The sequence below is a fragment of the Festucalex cinctus genome, chromosome 6 (assembly GCF_051991245.1).
Source record: "Festucalex cinctus isolate MCC-2025b chromosome 6, RoL_Fcin_1.0, whole genome shotgun sequence".
Classification (NCBI taxonomy): domain Eukaryota; kingdom Metazoa; phylum Chordata; class Actinopteri; order Syngnathiformes; family Syngnathidae; genus Festucalex; species Festucalex cinctus.
Genome location: NC_135416.1, coordinates 30,334,783 through 30,349,930, shown reverse-complemented (window position 1 = coordinate 30,349,930; position 15,148 = coordinate 30,334,783). Strand labels below are relative to the sequence as shown.

Below are 15,148 nucleotides of genomic sequence, written 5' to 3'. Positions count from 1 at the left end.
CCAAAGAATGGACTATGAAGAAAACGAACTGTGCTGTATACATGTATAAAAAATAAATAATAAATTAATACTTCATACGACATAATTAGAGCTTTGAATAAGGCAATAAGTTATAACAACAATTTTTTCAATGCATGTCAAATTTTTTGACAATGGCAATTTAACTCATAAAAATCTCCTCGCGATTATTTTAGCCAAATCAGTAATTCTACTTTGAGGTGTGATAACTAAGTCATTTTTTAATATTTTTTTTTTCTTTCAACCACCCAAAATGTTCATTGGCATCAAAACTATGCATAAATATAGTATATTTATTTATTATTATTATTTCCCCCCGCCATAGGACAACAGAAGCCAAATAATAGATTATGAAGAAAATTAACTGTGTTGTATATATGTATAATAAAGAAATAAATTTGAATCTTTCATATGACATAGTTAGAGCATCAGGCAACACGGTAGCTTTGATAGAAAACTTTGGGGGGAAAAAAGTACTTTTTGTGGGGCTCCGGAGCGGCACCGGGACCCCTCCGTGACTTTAGCCGCAAATTGTGTTTGCTTTTCGGATACAGGAAGGCCCGATTTACACCCCCGTATCCGGCGTCGCACTTCAACAAGCCACGTATCTCTGTGCTCACGGTTCCAGATATGTGTCAGATATGTGCCATTTTCCCCGTAGGACGTACGGTTCCGGAGAAATAACGGAAAGAAAAAGCTCCATTACACCGAGACGTCCGTTGAGTTTACCCGGATATCGTGCTTGTTTTTCGGATAAATTTACACCGCCTGTATCCAATTGTATCCGGCGAATGGAAGTCAACACAGCGACGAGCTACATACCGTTGGGAAGCTGCACGTCCCCCGCGGCATTCTAGGACGTGCTCATATGTTCGTTTGTTTATTTTGTAGAAGTACTTACTTGCCAACTTGCATTTTCAGCTTTTTGTGTCTCCGATCGCCGTTCTTTTACTTAGATCCAGGAAGCTCATGCCTCTTGCACGTTAGCCAAATGTGTTGTGAATCCAAACTAGCCGAATAAAAATCGAAGCTGAGCACTTTCACACGTAGAAATGCAACGGCCAGATAAGATAACCGACGAGGAATTCATCTCGACAACCATTACATGTTACACTTCATAAGTTGCAAAAAAAAAAAAAAAAAAAAAAAAAAAGTTTTTTTTGTTTTGTTTCCCACGTCCATGCAGACTAACAAACAGCATATCCTAACACGGAACATAAGTCAATAGCTCGCAATACCTTTTTCTGCACAAAAATATAAGTGGCGCGCGTGTACGCGCATCCACGAACACGCACGCGCGCCCACTAACGTGCACGCGCATCCACTAACATCTTGTCGAATGCACAATCAGTAAAAAGCACGAAGAAATAAGTCTGTGTGGAATATGGCGTGGTGGAAACAGTCCGGTGTTTGCAAGGAAAATCATTAATTGGCCTCTTCCGCCACCTGGTGGATTTGGGGTGCGAAATCTTTCTCATGCCCATAGAAGGATTTCATGCAGAAATCACGGAAATTGCAATAAAATATATGCAGTGTCCAATCGGTCCAAAAATGTCACTTATAATGTACATTAATGTTACGCGGCTGGCTAACGTATCTTCCAGGGTTATAAAATGAGTAATCTGCCTCATGCAATGGCTGAGAAATGTCGGCACACTCGCATTTTGACGGTCCCCCAGTTTTCCAAAGCCGTGGCTCATTTTTTTTTTTTTTTTTTTTTTTTTTTTTGTGTTTTCCCCCTGCACAATCAACTCCCAATTTACATATTTGGCTAAACAATGGCACAAGGGTTAAGCAAGATATACGAACATTTTTAGGTGTATGAGGGAGCCCAAGACCTACAAAAAAGTCTCTTGGACCCATATGCTAAAATGAACAGGAAGTGAGCTACGAATTTTTGAATGTCCCATTTTTGACGATTTTTGCAAATTCACAGGGGGCAGACTTTTGCCCACTTCTCCTACACGTTTCATCTGACTGAGTTAAGACTTGACCTGGACCATGTCAAGACCTGAGCCAACGACAGGGGGAAAAATCTTGACTTTTTGAAATACTATATGATGAAGGCGGGGCATCAAAATTTGTGTTTCGCACTGAAAAAGGATATGCTTAATAACTCCCCGGTACATGCTCCAAAAAATCCTAAACTTGACATGTATGTTTATCGTCAAGGCCTGAAGCTATCTCTATGACAACATTCAGTTATATATGCAGTGTCACCTAGCCCTTGAGGCATAAAAAAAAATACCCCACATACGGTATTTTGTACAAAAAATGTAAACTCATTCTAAGTGTGATAACTAAGTAATTTATGAATATTTGTTGGATTGTTGTCAGGTGTCCTTAATTGACGTAATCTACTACTGGGTGTGGGCGGGGTTACACACCGGTGTTCATTCAAATAAATGGCTGTGCACTCAGTCACTATGTGAGTTGCATGCAGGCCGAACGCAAACTGCTGCTGTCTTATGTTTTCCTCCGTCTGCCGGCATTTCCAAGTCCTGAGGCATGGCTGCGCCAACAATATTCTTTTAGTTTCCACCACTCAAAATGTTCACTGGCATCAGACTTATCCAAACATATATATATTTGGAAGCCGATGGAATCGTTTATGTTTTGACGGAGATGAAAAGAATTATGAACTGTGGGAAACAAAGTTCCTGGCACATTTGCGTCTGCTCGATCTCAAGAACACGATCTTGAGTGAACCTTCCGATGCAGACATGGATGATGCAGATGAAGACACCAGTAAAAATGAAGAGGCGTACGCAGTTCTAATTCAGCTGTTGGACGACAAAAGTTTGTCACTTGTGATGAGGGACGCCGCGGATGATGGCAGGAAAGCGCTGCAGATCCTGCGCGACCATTACGCAGGTAAAGGAAAGCCGAGCGTAATTAGTTTGTACACTGAACTGACATCTCTTCAAAAAGGTGTGAACGAAAGTGTCACGGACTACATTATTCGCACAGAGACTGCCATTACAGCGTTGCGTAACGCAGGAGAGACACTGAGTGACAGCTTGCTGACCGCAATGGTTTTAAAGGGCCTGCCTGACACGTTTAAACCGTTCTCTGTTCATGTTACGCAGAGTGACGAAAAGATAACCTTCGCCGAATTTAAAACAAAATTGAGAAGCTATGAAAGCACGGAGAGGTTTGGAGCTTCGAGCTCAGGCGAGGATAGCGTGATGAAGGTTAAAGGAAGAGACAATTGGGCCGCAAAGATCACCTGCTTTAAATGTGGACAAAAAGGCCACAAAGCCGCATCGACTGGAGAGCGTAGAGAGAAAAGACAATGGTGCAGTCTCTGCAAGAATGCTACGCATAAGGACGCACAATGTCGGCGGAGAAAGCGGGATGAAGCGAAGCAAGCGGTGGACGAGGAGGACCACACGTTCGCATTTAAGGTGCACGAGCCTGTCAGCACAGTGAATGCGAAGGGCCTCATGGTCGACTCAGGAGCGACGAAGCACATCATCACCGACATCGAAAAATTTGAGGAGTTTGATCCAAGCTTCAAACCTCAGCGCCACATTCTTGAGTTGGCTGACGGAGCGCGGACAAGCGGGATTGCGCTGAAGAAAGGTACGGCCAAAGTGCGCATAAGGAACAGCGAAGGCCGCGATGTCAATGTGAACTTGATGGAGGCGCTCTACGTCCCGTCATTTTCCCAAGACGTTTTTTCGGTCACAGCGGCAACGGGGCAGGGAGCCACAGTCATCTTTAAGGATGGACAAAATAGACTCATCCATAAAGATGGTATGATTTTTGACATAAATACAAAAGACAGACTATATTATTTGAGTACCATTCAAAATGATATTGATGAGTGCAATGTGTGTTATGATTTCCAGACATGGCATGAAATATTGGGTCACTGTAATTATGATGACGTGTTAAAGCTGGAAAGTGTCACAAAAGGTATAAAAATTGAAGGGAAAAGTCAGAAATGTAATTTGAAATGTGAAGTGTGCATCAAAGGTAAATTTGCACAGAGCAGAAACACAGCCTCTGATGAAAAAGCTAAAAATGGAACTTGTTCATGCAGACTTGGCTGGACCTATAGAACCAGCTGGAAAAGATGGTTTTCGATTTGCTTTAGCATTTACAGATGACTACTCAGGAGCTATGTTCACTTATTTCCTCAAAACCAAGAGTGACAGTTAAAGCTACGGAAAAATTTATAGCAGATGTTGCTCCTTATGGGAAAATAAAATGTATGAGATCAGATATTTACATCTTCTTTGTTTCAGTCTCTGCTCAGTCGAAACGCTATCAAACATGAAACCTCAGCTCCTTACTCACCCCATCAGAATGGGACTGCAGAAAGAGCATGGAGGACTCTGTTTGAAATGGCAAGATGTATGTTAATTGAGAGCGGACTACCAAAAGAGTTGTGGACATATGCAGTACAAACTGCAGCTATAATTAGAAATCGATGCTTGAATAGACGTCTTCAACAAACCCCATATTTCATATTAACTGGGAAGAAACCCGATTTGTCCAAAATGAGAGCATTTGGTACAGAGTGTTTTGCCTACAAATATGATAAGAAAAAGTTAGACACGCGCTGTGAAAAGGGAATATTTGTTGGCTATGATAAAAACAGTCCTGCATTTTTAATCTATTATCCAAATACGGGTAAAGTAATGAAAAACAGGCTAGTGAAGTTTGTCACAAAGAATACAAATGAATGTGATACTCAGACAGATGATTTGCACGACTATTTCCAACACAAAATGAGAGCTGACCTTCAGCAACCGAAACTTGATTTGTCCAATGTAATTCCACAAAAAGTAAAAAGCGAGTTGGGTGAGTCCAATAGTGATCTAAAAAGTGATGAGGGAATCCAAAGTCCTCGCTATCCAAAGAGAGAAAGAAGACCCCCGCAGTATTATACTGATTATGAATACGAAGTAAAAACTGAAGATGAAGGGTTAATAGATGTTGATTATTGTTATCGTGTAACTTGTGATGTTCCATTGACGGTACAGGAGGCTTTGAGCTCTTCAAAATCAGAGCAGTGGGTTAAAGCCATGAAAGAAGAAATTGATTCTTTAACAGAAAATGACACCTTTACATTAACATCTTTACCTGAAGGTAAACATGCAGTGGGGGGAAGATGGGTTTTTGCCATTAAAGATAACCCAGTTGAGACAATTTACAAGGCTAGATATGTGGCAAAAGGTTATAGTCAAGTGGCTGGTATTGATTATAATGAAACGTTCTCACCTACTCCTGATATGACCTCAGTCCGTGTGCTAATGCAACTTGCAGCTCAGTACGACTTAGAGCTCCATCAGATGGATGTTAAAACTGCATATTTGCATGCCCCTATTGATTGTGAAATTTATATGGAGCAGCCTGAAGGGTTTGAGGTGAAGTCGAAAACAGGAAAGAAATTGGTGTGTAGACTCAATAAGTCACTGTATGGTCTGAAACAGTCAGGACGGAATTGGAATAAAATGCTTCATGACTGTCTAATTGAAAATGACTTTGTTCAAAATACAGCAGACTATTGTGTTTACAGTAAAGAATCGGACAATGAAAAGGTCATCCTGATTATTTGGGTTGATGACATTATCCTTGCAGCGAGTGATTGTCAAATACTTCAAAGTGTGAAGGAAATGTTGAGAAAAAAATTCAAAATTAAAGATCTTGGGAAGTTGACACATTTCCTTGGCATAGATTTTACCCAGAAACAGGGGCAAGTAAAAATGGATCAGAAGAGATTCATAACCAAGATTTTGGAAAGATTTGACATGACTCACTGCAAAGCAAGATTAACACCATGTGAAATGAAAATGAAATTTGATAATGAGGGTGAACTTGCTGATTCAAAGAAATATCGTGAATTAATTGGCAGTTTAATCTATGTAATGACTTCTACTCGACCAGATTTGAGTTTCATCGTGAGTAAATTGTCACAATATCTTTCTGAACCAAAACAACAACATTGGGTAGCAGCTAAACATGTGTTAAGGTATTTAAAAGGCACAGTGGAAAAGGAATTGTGTTACAGGAAACATGTCAATCTTAAACTTGTGGCCTATGCTGACGCAGACTGGGCAGCTGATCAAATTGATAGGCGGAGTATGACTGGTTACTGTTTTAGCTTGTCTGAGAGTGGAGCTATTATTTCCTGGAAGTCTAAGAAACAACCTACTGTAGCTTTATCCACATGTGAAGCTGAATATATTGCTTTGTCAGTTACTACACAAGAAAGTCTTTACCTTGTACATTTACTTGCAGGAATGGACAATGGATTTGTGTATACACCTGTCACGATTTTTGAAGACAATCAAGGTGCTATTGCTCTTTCAAAGAACCCAGTATGTCGTCAACGGTGCAAGCACATTGACATTAAATATCATTTTGTCAGAGCTATACTTGGTGATGGAAAAATAATAATTTGTTACTGTCCTACAGATGGAATGGTGGCAGATATTTTTACTAAACCTGTTACTAAAGTGAGAATGGATGCATTTGTAATTTTTCTATTTGGTATTTAAATGTTTGTATTGATAGAAAACTGAATTGTGTGTTTGAGGATATGATGCACTGTTTTGTAATTATGTCAATTTAAGAACAAGTGGGGGTGTTGGAATGTTGTCAGGTGTCCTTAATTGACGTAATCTACTACTGGGTGTGGGCGGGGTTACACACCGGTGTTCATTCAAATAAATGGCTGTGCACTCAGTCACTATGTGAGTTGCATGCAGGCCGAACGCAAACTGCTGCTGTCTTGTGTTTTCCTCCGTCTGCCGGCATTTCCAAGTCCTGAGGCATGGCTGCGCCAACAATATTCTTTTAGTTTCCACCACTCAAAATGTTCACTGGCATCAGACTTATCCAAACATATATATATTTTTATTTATTTGTGATAGCCTCTGTGGACATTAAAAGCAATATCGTGAATGAAGGATATGCATAATAACTCCACGGTACATGCTCCAAAAAAAATCCCACACTTGACATGTATGCTTATAATCAAGGCCTGAAGGTATCTCGATGACAACATTCAGTTATAAATACAGCGCCACCTAGCCCTTGAGGCATAATATATATATAAAAAAAAAAACACATACGGTATTTTGTACAAAAAATGTAAACTCATTCTAAGTGTGATAACTAAGTCATTTTGAATATTCTTTTAGTTTCCACCACTCAAATTGTTCACTGGCTTCACACCGATCCAAACGTATGTACGTTTCCATTTTGTTTTATTCATTTTTGATTGCCCCTTTGGACAATAAAAGTAACATTGTGCAAGGAGTACAACGAGCGATGATGTATATATACACTTTTACAAAAAATACCAATCAGGGCAACTCATTGCCTAAAAATAAATAAGGATGCTGATTTTTGCAGGTCTTAACAATCACCAAAACCCGTTGAGCTTGACACACACACACTGGCAAAAAAAAATTCTACATGTAAACGTTTTATTATGCCATTTTCAAAGAAATTTTGCTTCCAATATGCCAGTACCCTAACGTGCCAGTACCCTAACGTGCAAGTACCCCAACGTGCAAGGACCCCAACGTGGCCCGGGCTGCGAGGGCCCTTTATAGCTGCTCGCAGCTCTAGTTATAATAATTATTATTAAGGCCCGAGCAGCGACCACTGCGAGGTCCCTCTTGTTTTTGTAAGAATTCTTCTTCTTCTCTTGTTTTTGTAAGAATTCTTCTTCTTCTCTTGTTTTCGTAAGAATTCTTCTTCTTCTTCTTCTTCTTCTTCTTCTTCTCCGTAAACGATTGCATTTTTGAGGGCCTAAACATTTACGAAAACTCACCAAACTTTGCAGTCTCTTCGGGCCCGGCGAAAAATGTGATATTATGTCGTTGTCATACCAATGCAAGTCTATAGCGCCCCCTAGCGTAGAAAAATAAAACCCAATCCCGGCCCGTTTGACCCAGAGCTACGAAAATTGCCAGGCACGTGTAGCACCCCGAGACGCACAAAAAAGTCAGTGGAAGCCATTTCCTAAAATGTACAGGAAGTGAGCTATGAATTTTTGAATGTCCAATTTTGGCCCATTTTGGCACATTCACTGTGGTCATGCTTTTTCCCCCTTTGCAAACATTTTTCATCCAATTGACTTCAAACTTGGCATTTATCATCTCAAGACCTGAGAGAACGACTGGGCAAAAAATCTTGCCTTTTCGAAATACTATATGACAGGGGCGGGGCATCAAATATTGCCTTTAAAATTTCATTTGTCCAGAAGACAAAATGCTGAATAACTCCAATGTACAAGCTCCAAAAAATCTCAAACTTCTCATGCAACTTAATAGTCACGGCCTGAAAACATCTATATGATAAAATTCTGTTATATATATATAGTGCCACCTAGTGGTGACAATAAATGTCATACTTTACTTTTTTAGCTACTGTGCCAAGCTCTTTGAAGGGATCCAGTTGAAAATTGGTCAGGCAAGCCTTAAGATGTTGATCATGTCCCACACCGAATATTGTAACTTTTCGCCAAAGGGCGTGGACAATACGGTGCCGCAAAGTGTGGTAATTTTTCGTGACAATAAAAGCTGCTTTAACTTGACCCAGATGACCCTATCTTCTCAAAATTTCACACATTTGATGAGAGTCCAGCCCTTAAGACATCTACGAACTTATATTTCATCTTACTGATAGCGCCACCTACTGGCGATTTTTTTTTTTCTTCGGATTTTTCTTCGTTTTCCTCCAACCACGTTAACTGGACCTACCTCATATTTGCTCAGATGAGGGTTTCGGGCCTAATGATGTCACAACACGAAGTTTGTGAGTTTTCGCAAATCGCTGTGGGCGTGGCTAAGCGCTGTTTGCCAAGAAAACAATGGCAATTTTAAGGGCCTAAACTAGCACAGAAACACATGAAACCTGGCACACACATCTGGCCTGGCAAAATGAGCAATATTTTATCGTGTATTGTGCTATTTTTACAAAAATGACTCATTAGCGCCCCCTAGAAATGTTTAACGAAGCAGCCCCGCTTGTACGTTTAAGAAAGATCTTTGGAAATTTTTAGGTGTTTGAGGGAGCCCAAGACCTACAAAAAAGTCTCTTGGACCTATATGCTAAAATTAACAGGAAGTGAGCTACGAATTTTTGAATGTCCCGTTTTTTATGATTTTAGCACATTTACAGGGGGCATACTTTTGCCCACTTCTCCTACACGTTTCATCCGACTGACTTCAGACTTGACCTGGACCATGTCAAGACCTGAGCCAACGACTGGGGGAAAAATCTTGACCTTTCGAAATACTATATGATGAGGGCGGGGCATCAAAATTTGTGTTTCACAATGAAAAAGGATATGGTTAATAACTCCCCGGTACATGCTCCAAAAAATCCCAAACTTGACATGTATGTTTATAGTCAAGGCCTGAAGCTATCTCTATGACAACATTCAGTTATATATGCAGCGCCACCTAGCCCTTGAGGTAGAAAAAAAAAATACCCCACTTACGGTATTTTTACAAAAATTGTAAACACGTTTCGCAATGAAAAAGGATGTGCTTAATAACTCCCCGGTGCATGCTCCAAAAAATCCCAAACTTTACATGTATGCTTATAATCAAGGCCTGAAGGTATCTCTATGACAACATTCAGTTATAAATACAGCGCCACCTAGCCCTTGAGGCATTAAAAAAAATAATACCCCACATATGGTATTTTGTACAAAAAATGTAAACTCATTGTAAGGGTGATAACTAAGTCATTTATGAATATTATTTTACTTTCCACCACTCAAAATGTTCACTGGCATCAGACTTATCCAAACATGCATACTTTTTTTATTCAGTTTGATTTAATTTTGATAGCCTCTATGGACAATAAAAGCAATATTGTGCAATGAGTACGAGCGACGATGGTTATTTTTACAAAAAATACCAATCAGGGCAACTTATTGCCTAAAAATAAAAAAGGATGCTGATTTTTGCAGATCTTAACTTTAACCAAAACCCATTGAGCTTGACACATTCATCACACCTGGCAAAGAAAATCCACATGTAAAGGTTTATCATGCCATTTTCAAAGAAATTCTGCTTCCAATGTGACAGTACCCCAACGTGCAAGGACCCCAACGTGGCCCGGGCTGCGAGGGCCCTTTATAGCTGCTCGCAGCTCTAGTTTATTTTTATTTATTTTTATTCAAAATAAGGATGAGGAAAACAAAAGGCTGATAATTCAATTTGAAATATAAATATTTAACCTTTAAAAAACACCAACACAATTAAACAGAATATGTGTACAGTGTGACGTATTTCAGAAACATAAATTTAAGACATGAAATAAACCTACCGCCCAGCCAAAATAAATATGAAGCCACCCTATGGAACAATACATCTATCAAAAACATTTTAACCACTTGATATATCCAAAAATATTTCCAAAAGTGGCCTTCCCTTTTTATCACTAATTTTTGTTTTTAACAATTTTTGTTTTTCTTTTGCCATCACATTCATTTTTGGTTAATGTATGACATCTTTTTTTTGTTTTTTTAATCCGAGACACGATGAAGACCACGGAATCACTACTGTTTGTTTTGTTTTTTGGGCTGTGGTTCATTTTGAGTTTAATGACGTAATTGTGGGCACGTCTCAGTTCTCCTATCTGCTGCTCATGCTAGTTGTGTACATTGACAGGGAGCCACAAACTGAGAAATTAGATACTTGCAGTGTGCTTTTAGCTTAGTTGATGTGTAGGCTGTGGGACATATTGAACACACTACATTTGAGGACAGTAAATGACATTCTGAGATGCAATGGACCCACAAATCTTTATTGCATTACATGACCTGACGACTATTTTTATTTTATTGTATTTTTCATTTTATTTTATTTATTTATTTTTTTAAATAAGTTGAAAATATCATAATAAACCTTGACATGTGGATTTTTTTTTTGCTAGGTGTGATGAGTGTGTCAAGCTCAATGGGCTTTGGTGAATGTTAAGATCCGCCAAAATCAGCGTCCTTTTTTTATTTTTAGGCAATGGTTTCTTATGGGAAATAAATGTTCGGAAGAAGAACTTTTCGCCTTAGACACACTTTCTGGGAACCAATTATGTTCGTGAGCTGAGGTATCACTGTCACTGTATATATATATATATATATATATATATATATATATATATATATATATATATATATATATATAATGTGTGTATATATGTGTGTATATATATTTTTTGTAAAAGTATATATACACATAATCGCTCATACTCATTGCACAATGTTGCTTTTATTGTCCATAGAGGCTATCAAAAATAAAAAAAATTAAAAAAAAAAAGTACGTATGTTTGGATCGATCTGATGCCAGTGAACATTTTGAGTGGTGTAAAGTAAAAGAATGTTCATAAATCACTTAGTTAGCACACTTACAATAAGTTTACAAATTCTGTACAAAATACCGTAACTTGGGATTTTTATTTTTTTTTCTCTCCAATGCTTCAAGGGCTCGGTGGCGGTGCATATGTAACTGAATGTTGTCATAGGGATACCTTCAGGCCTTGACTATAAAGATACATGTCAAGTTTGGGATTTTTTTTGGAGCATGTACCGGGGAGTTATTAAGCATGTCCTTTTCCATTGCGAAAGGTGTTTATAATTTTTGTAAAAATACCCTAAGTGGGGTATCTTTTTTTTATGTGCCTCAAGGGCTCGGTTGCGCTGCATGTATAACTTAATATTGTCATACAGATACCTTCAGGCCTTGACTATAAACATACATGTCAAGTTTGGGATTATTTTGGAGCATGTACCGGGAGTTATTAAGCATATCCTTTTTCATTGTGAAACAAAACTTGATGCCCCGCCCTCATCATATAGTATTTCAAAAAGTCAAGATATTTCCCCCTGTCGTTGGCTCACGTCTTGACATGGTCCAGGTCAAGTCTGAAGCATGTGGGCTACAACTGCCCTTTTCTTCTTCATTTCTAATTTAAATAAAGTCGATTTTTGGATATTAACTCTTCAGCCATTTCAGAGCAACCCCCCTCGATACCATCTGTTTTCCTGGATTTTAACTGATCTTGCAAGGCCCACAGAATATTGACTTATCATGCCAAAAGAAGGATTAGACTCTCTTCTTTCGACAGAAAAAAAAAAGTACATTTCTATCTTGTTCTGTAGTTATCAGTGTTTGAATATGGCTAGGTTTTGTGAAAATTCCCATTTTTGACCAAGAAATGGGAGAAAAGGAGCTTTTGTAAGTAGAGACGCATTTTCCATGTCAATGCCCTAATCCGTTCCAAGCCTCCCAAAATTCAGACATAAATATTTTATAAAGCATAAAAATGCATCAAAACATCGAACAAATACATGTTATAATTAGATTATTGGACAATACATGAGAGTTGTGTATAATGTAAAAAAAAACAAAAGAATAATGTAAAGAATAAAAAATGATGGTCATTCACCTTTTTAACTGCTGTAACTGCTGTCCTCATCGTTTTTTGCCCTTGGTTCGTGTTCCTGAAGTGTTTTTTTGTTTTTGTTTTTTGTTTTTGTCAAACCCTTTCTGGGAACCAATTATGTTCGTGAGCTGAGGTATCACTGTATATATATATATATATACGTATATATATATATACATATATGTATATATATATACATATATGTATATATATATACATATATATATACATATATATATATATACATATATGTATATATATACATATATGTATATATATATATATATATATATATATATATATATATATATATATATGTGGGTGTGTGTGTGTGAGAATTTCCTAGTATCTGACGATTGGATTTGTATCACGATTCATAGGTAATGATTCTATTTGATACCGATTAATCCTGATACATAATTTTTATTTTGATTGTTGTGATATTTTTTACTCAAATTTAAAAAATACCAATCAGTAAACTTGTACATGTACACTGTAAAATTTGTATGAATATTTATTTATTTATCTGAAACTTCAGTCTTATAACTGTGAGCCAATGTATTTAACAAACAGGTTGTAATCTGTTTCATGTTTGAACATTGAAATAAAATATTAAGGCTTAATGTTCCAATTCTATGTACTGTACTATGTATATATACATGAACACAATCACAAAATGCACAGTCCCGCTGTACTTTTCCTGAGACTCTTAAGTATGAAAATACTAATTTGTTTAATGTTTTGTTTTTTGAAAACAAGTTATTTCATTTTCCCCGTCTTTCTTCAGCACTCAAGCTATCAGCAACTTCAACCACCACCACCACCACCACCTCTTCATCCTAAACTGGCTGGTCCTGTCATGCCACGGCCACAGAAGCCTTCATCTTCCATGTCTGTTCTGAGAAGGCGCAGGGTCAGGTAATGGATTAACATGACAACTGTTGAGGGCACTTTGATTGCAGGGAGCTCAGGCAGCCATAGTGTAGTTCAGGATGTACCCAGCTCCTCATCCAAAGTCAAATGAAATAGGCTCCAGCAGACACTTGACTTTGTGTGGATAAGTAGTACAGATAATGGATTTGTGGATGAATAATGAACTACAACCATTCTCACAGAATTTTGAAAAGGCCTGCTAACTGTGGAAAGGCAGAAACCCACAATTGACTTTTAGCAAACCATGCCCCCAAGCGGCCAAGGTCCATCAAGCTCGTGTACGCTTCATTGAAATCCATTGTAAAATCCATCCAGAAAATGTCCAACAGCCCAAGGTTATTATAGTTTTGGAATGTTCATTTCAGTAAGTTTTTATTTCGTTTTCAGCTTTTTTTGTTGTTTTTTTAAAATTTAGTTTTAAATCGTTTTCAGGGTGGTCTATTAGTTTTTGTTAGTTTTAGTTATTTAAAAAATGCTTAGTTTTGTTTACTTTTAGTTAGGGGTGCAACTGTTTCAGATTTTGGTGTACGATTGTAGACTGAAAAAAAAATTGGTCTTCGGTTATTATAGATGTAAAAAAAAAATAACATCAGCATTCTTTGAAAATGCTTATTTTTTTTAACAACAATAAGTGAAAATAATAATTAAAACTAAAAAGTTGTTGAACTGCACGCGTGCCTCACTGAGCGGATCAACGTGTACCCCTGCCCTGCACCGAAAGGCGCGGGTAACCCTCTGAACCCCGCTTGTGATAGGTACTGGGAACAAGAACAAGAAATTCCCAGTCAGCGTGTGTCATAAGCCTACGTGTGTCATAAGCCTACGTTAAGTCCCTGCCCTTTGTACACAATGCCCGTCGCTACTACGATTGAATGGGTTAGTGAGGTCCTTGGATCGGCCTGCCGCGCCGAGAAGACGGTCAAACTTGACTATATAGGAAGTAAAAGTCGTAACAAGGTTTCCGTAAGTGAACCTGCGGAAGGTTCGTTACCGGAGGAGAGCGCCTGCTCGGACGGAGCGGTGCATAAGGGATCAGAATCCTGCCAATACTCGAAACCTCGTCATGAAGGTTTGAATCTCCGAAAGCCTTATTACGAGGTTCCAAGTATTGGCAATATTCTGATTCCATAGGTGCACCGCATCGAACGATGCAGAGGGCGCGGCTGTGGAGGGTGAGGCTCGCGGGAGCTCTCCGCCTGGCCGTGGCCCAGAGCCGCGGGGTCGGTGGTTGGTTGGTAGCGACGGAGTGGCGAGCATTGTACCGGAGATTTCCAGTGGCAGTTACGGCGGCTTGGCCGAGAGGCTGGACTGTCGCACCCCGTGGGGGCCATCTTGCTCGCCGCCGCCTCAGTTCGCGCTACCCTTTCTCCCCACCTCCACTCAAACTGGTCTAGGCTGCGGCCGGCGCGGGGACATGTGGAAACAGAAGAGCTATGAACTATGCTGCATGTTGCATTTTGCACCACACGGGTGCACCCCGTCTACTGCCCGAGGCTGGATAGGCTCCAGCACTCACACAATCAGGTGATTCACGGACTGCTTGATATCTGTGACCATGTTTTATTTACAGAATTGATGGATGCACTTAGGTTTAGTTTATAAATTTTTTTTATGTAAAACAATTGAACAATGTCCATGTCTGAAATGATAGTTGATGAATATATATAACATTTCCCCACCGAGATTTAAACCGGGGACTTGCGTGTTTCAAGTATACTTAACACGTGAGCTAACTTGACTTGGTGAAAAACTGAGTGAATTGGCGTATTTGTATTTG

General features: G+C 38.9%; 1 protein-coding gene across 4 annotated transcripts in view; it reads left to right on the top strand.

The window, feature by feature from the left end:
• kdm2aa (lysine (K)-specific demethylase 2Aa) overlaps positions 1 to 15,148 on the top strand; it is a 568,226-nt gene that overhangs the window by 259,102 nt on the left and 293,976 nt on the right. For all 4 annotated transcript variants that reach the window (XM_077524205.1, XM_077524208.1, XM_077524204.1 and 1 more), the window contains one exon: positions 13,226 to 13,356. In XM_077524205.1, the coding sequence (XP_077380331.1) occupies positions 13,226 to 13,356 (131 nt within the window). The remainder of the gene's footprint in view (positions 1 to 13,225; positions 13,357 to 15,148) is intronic.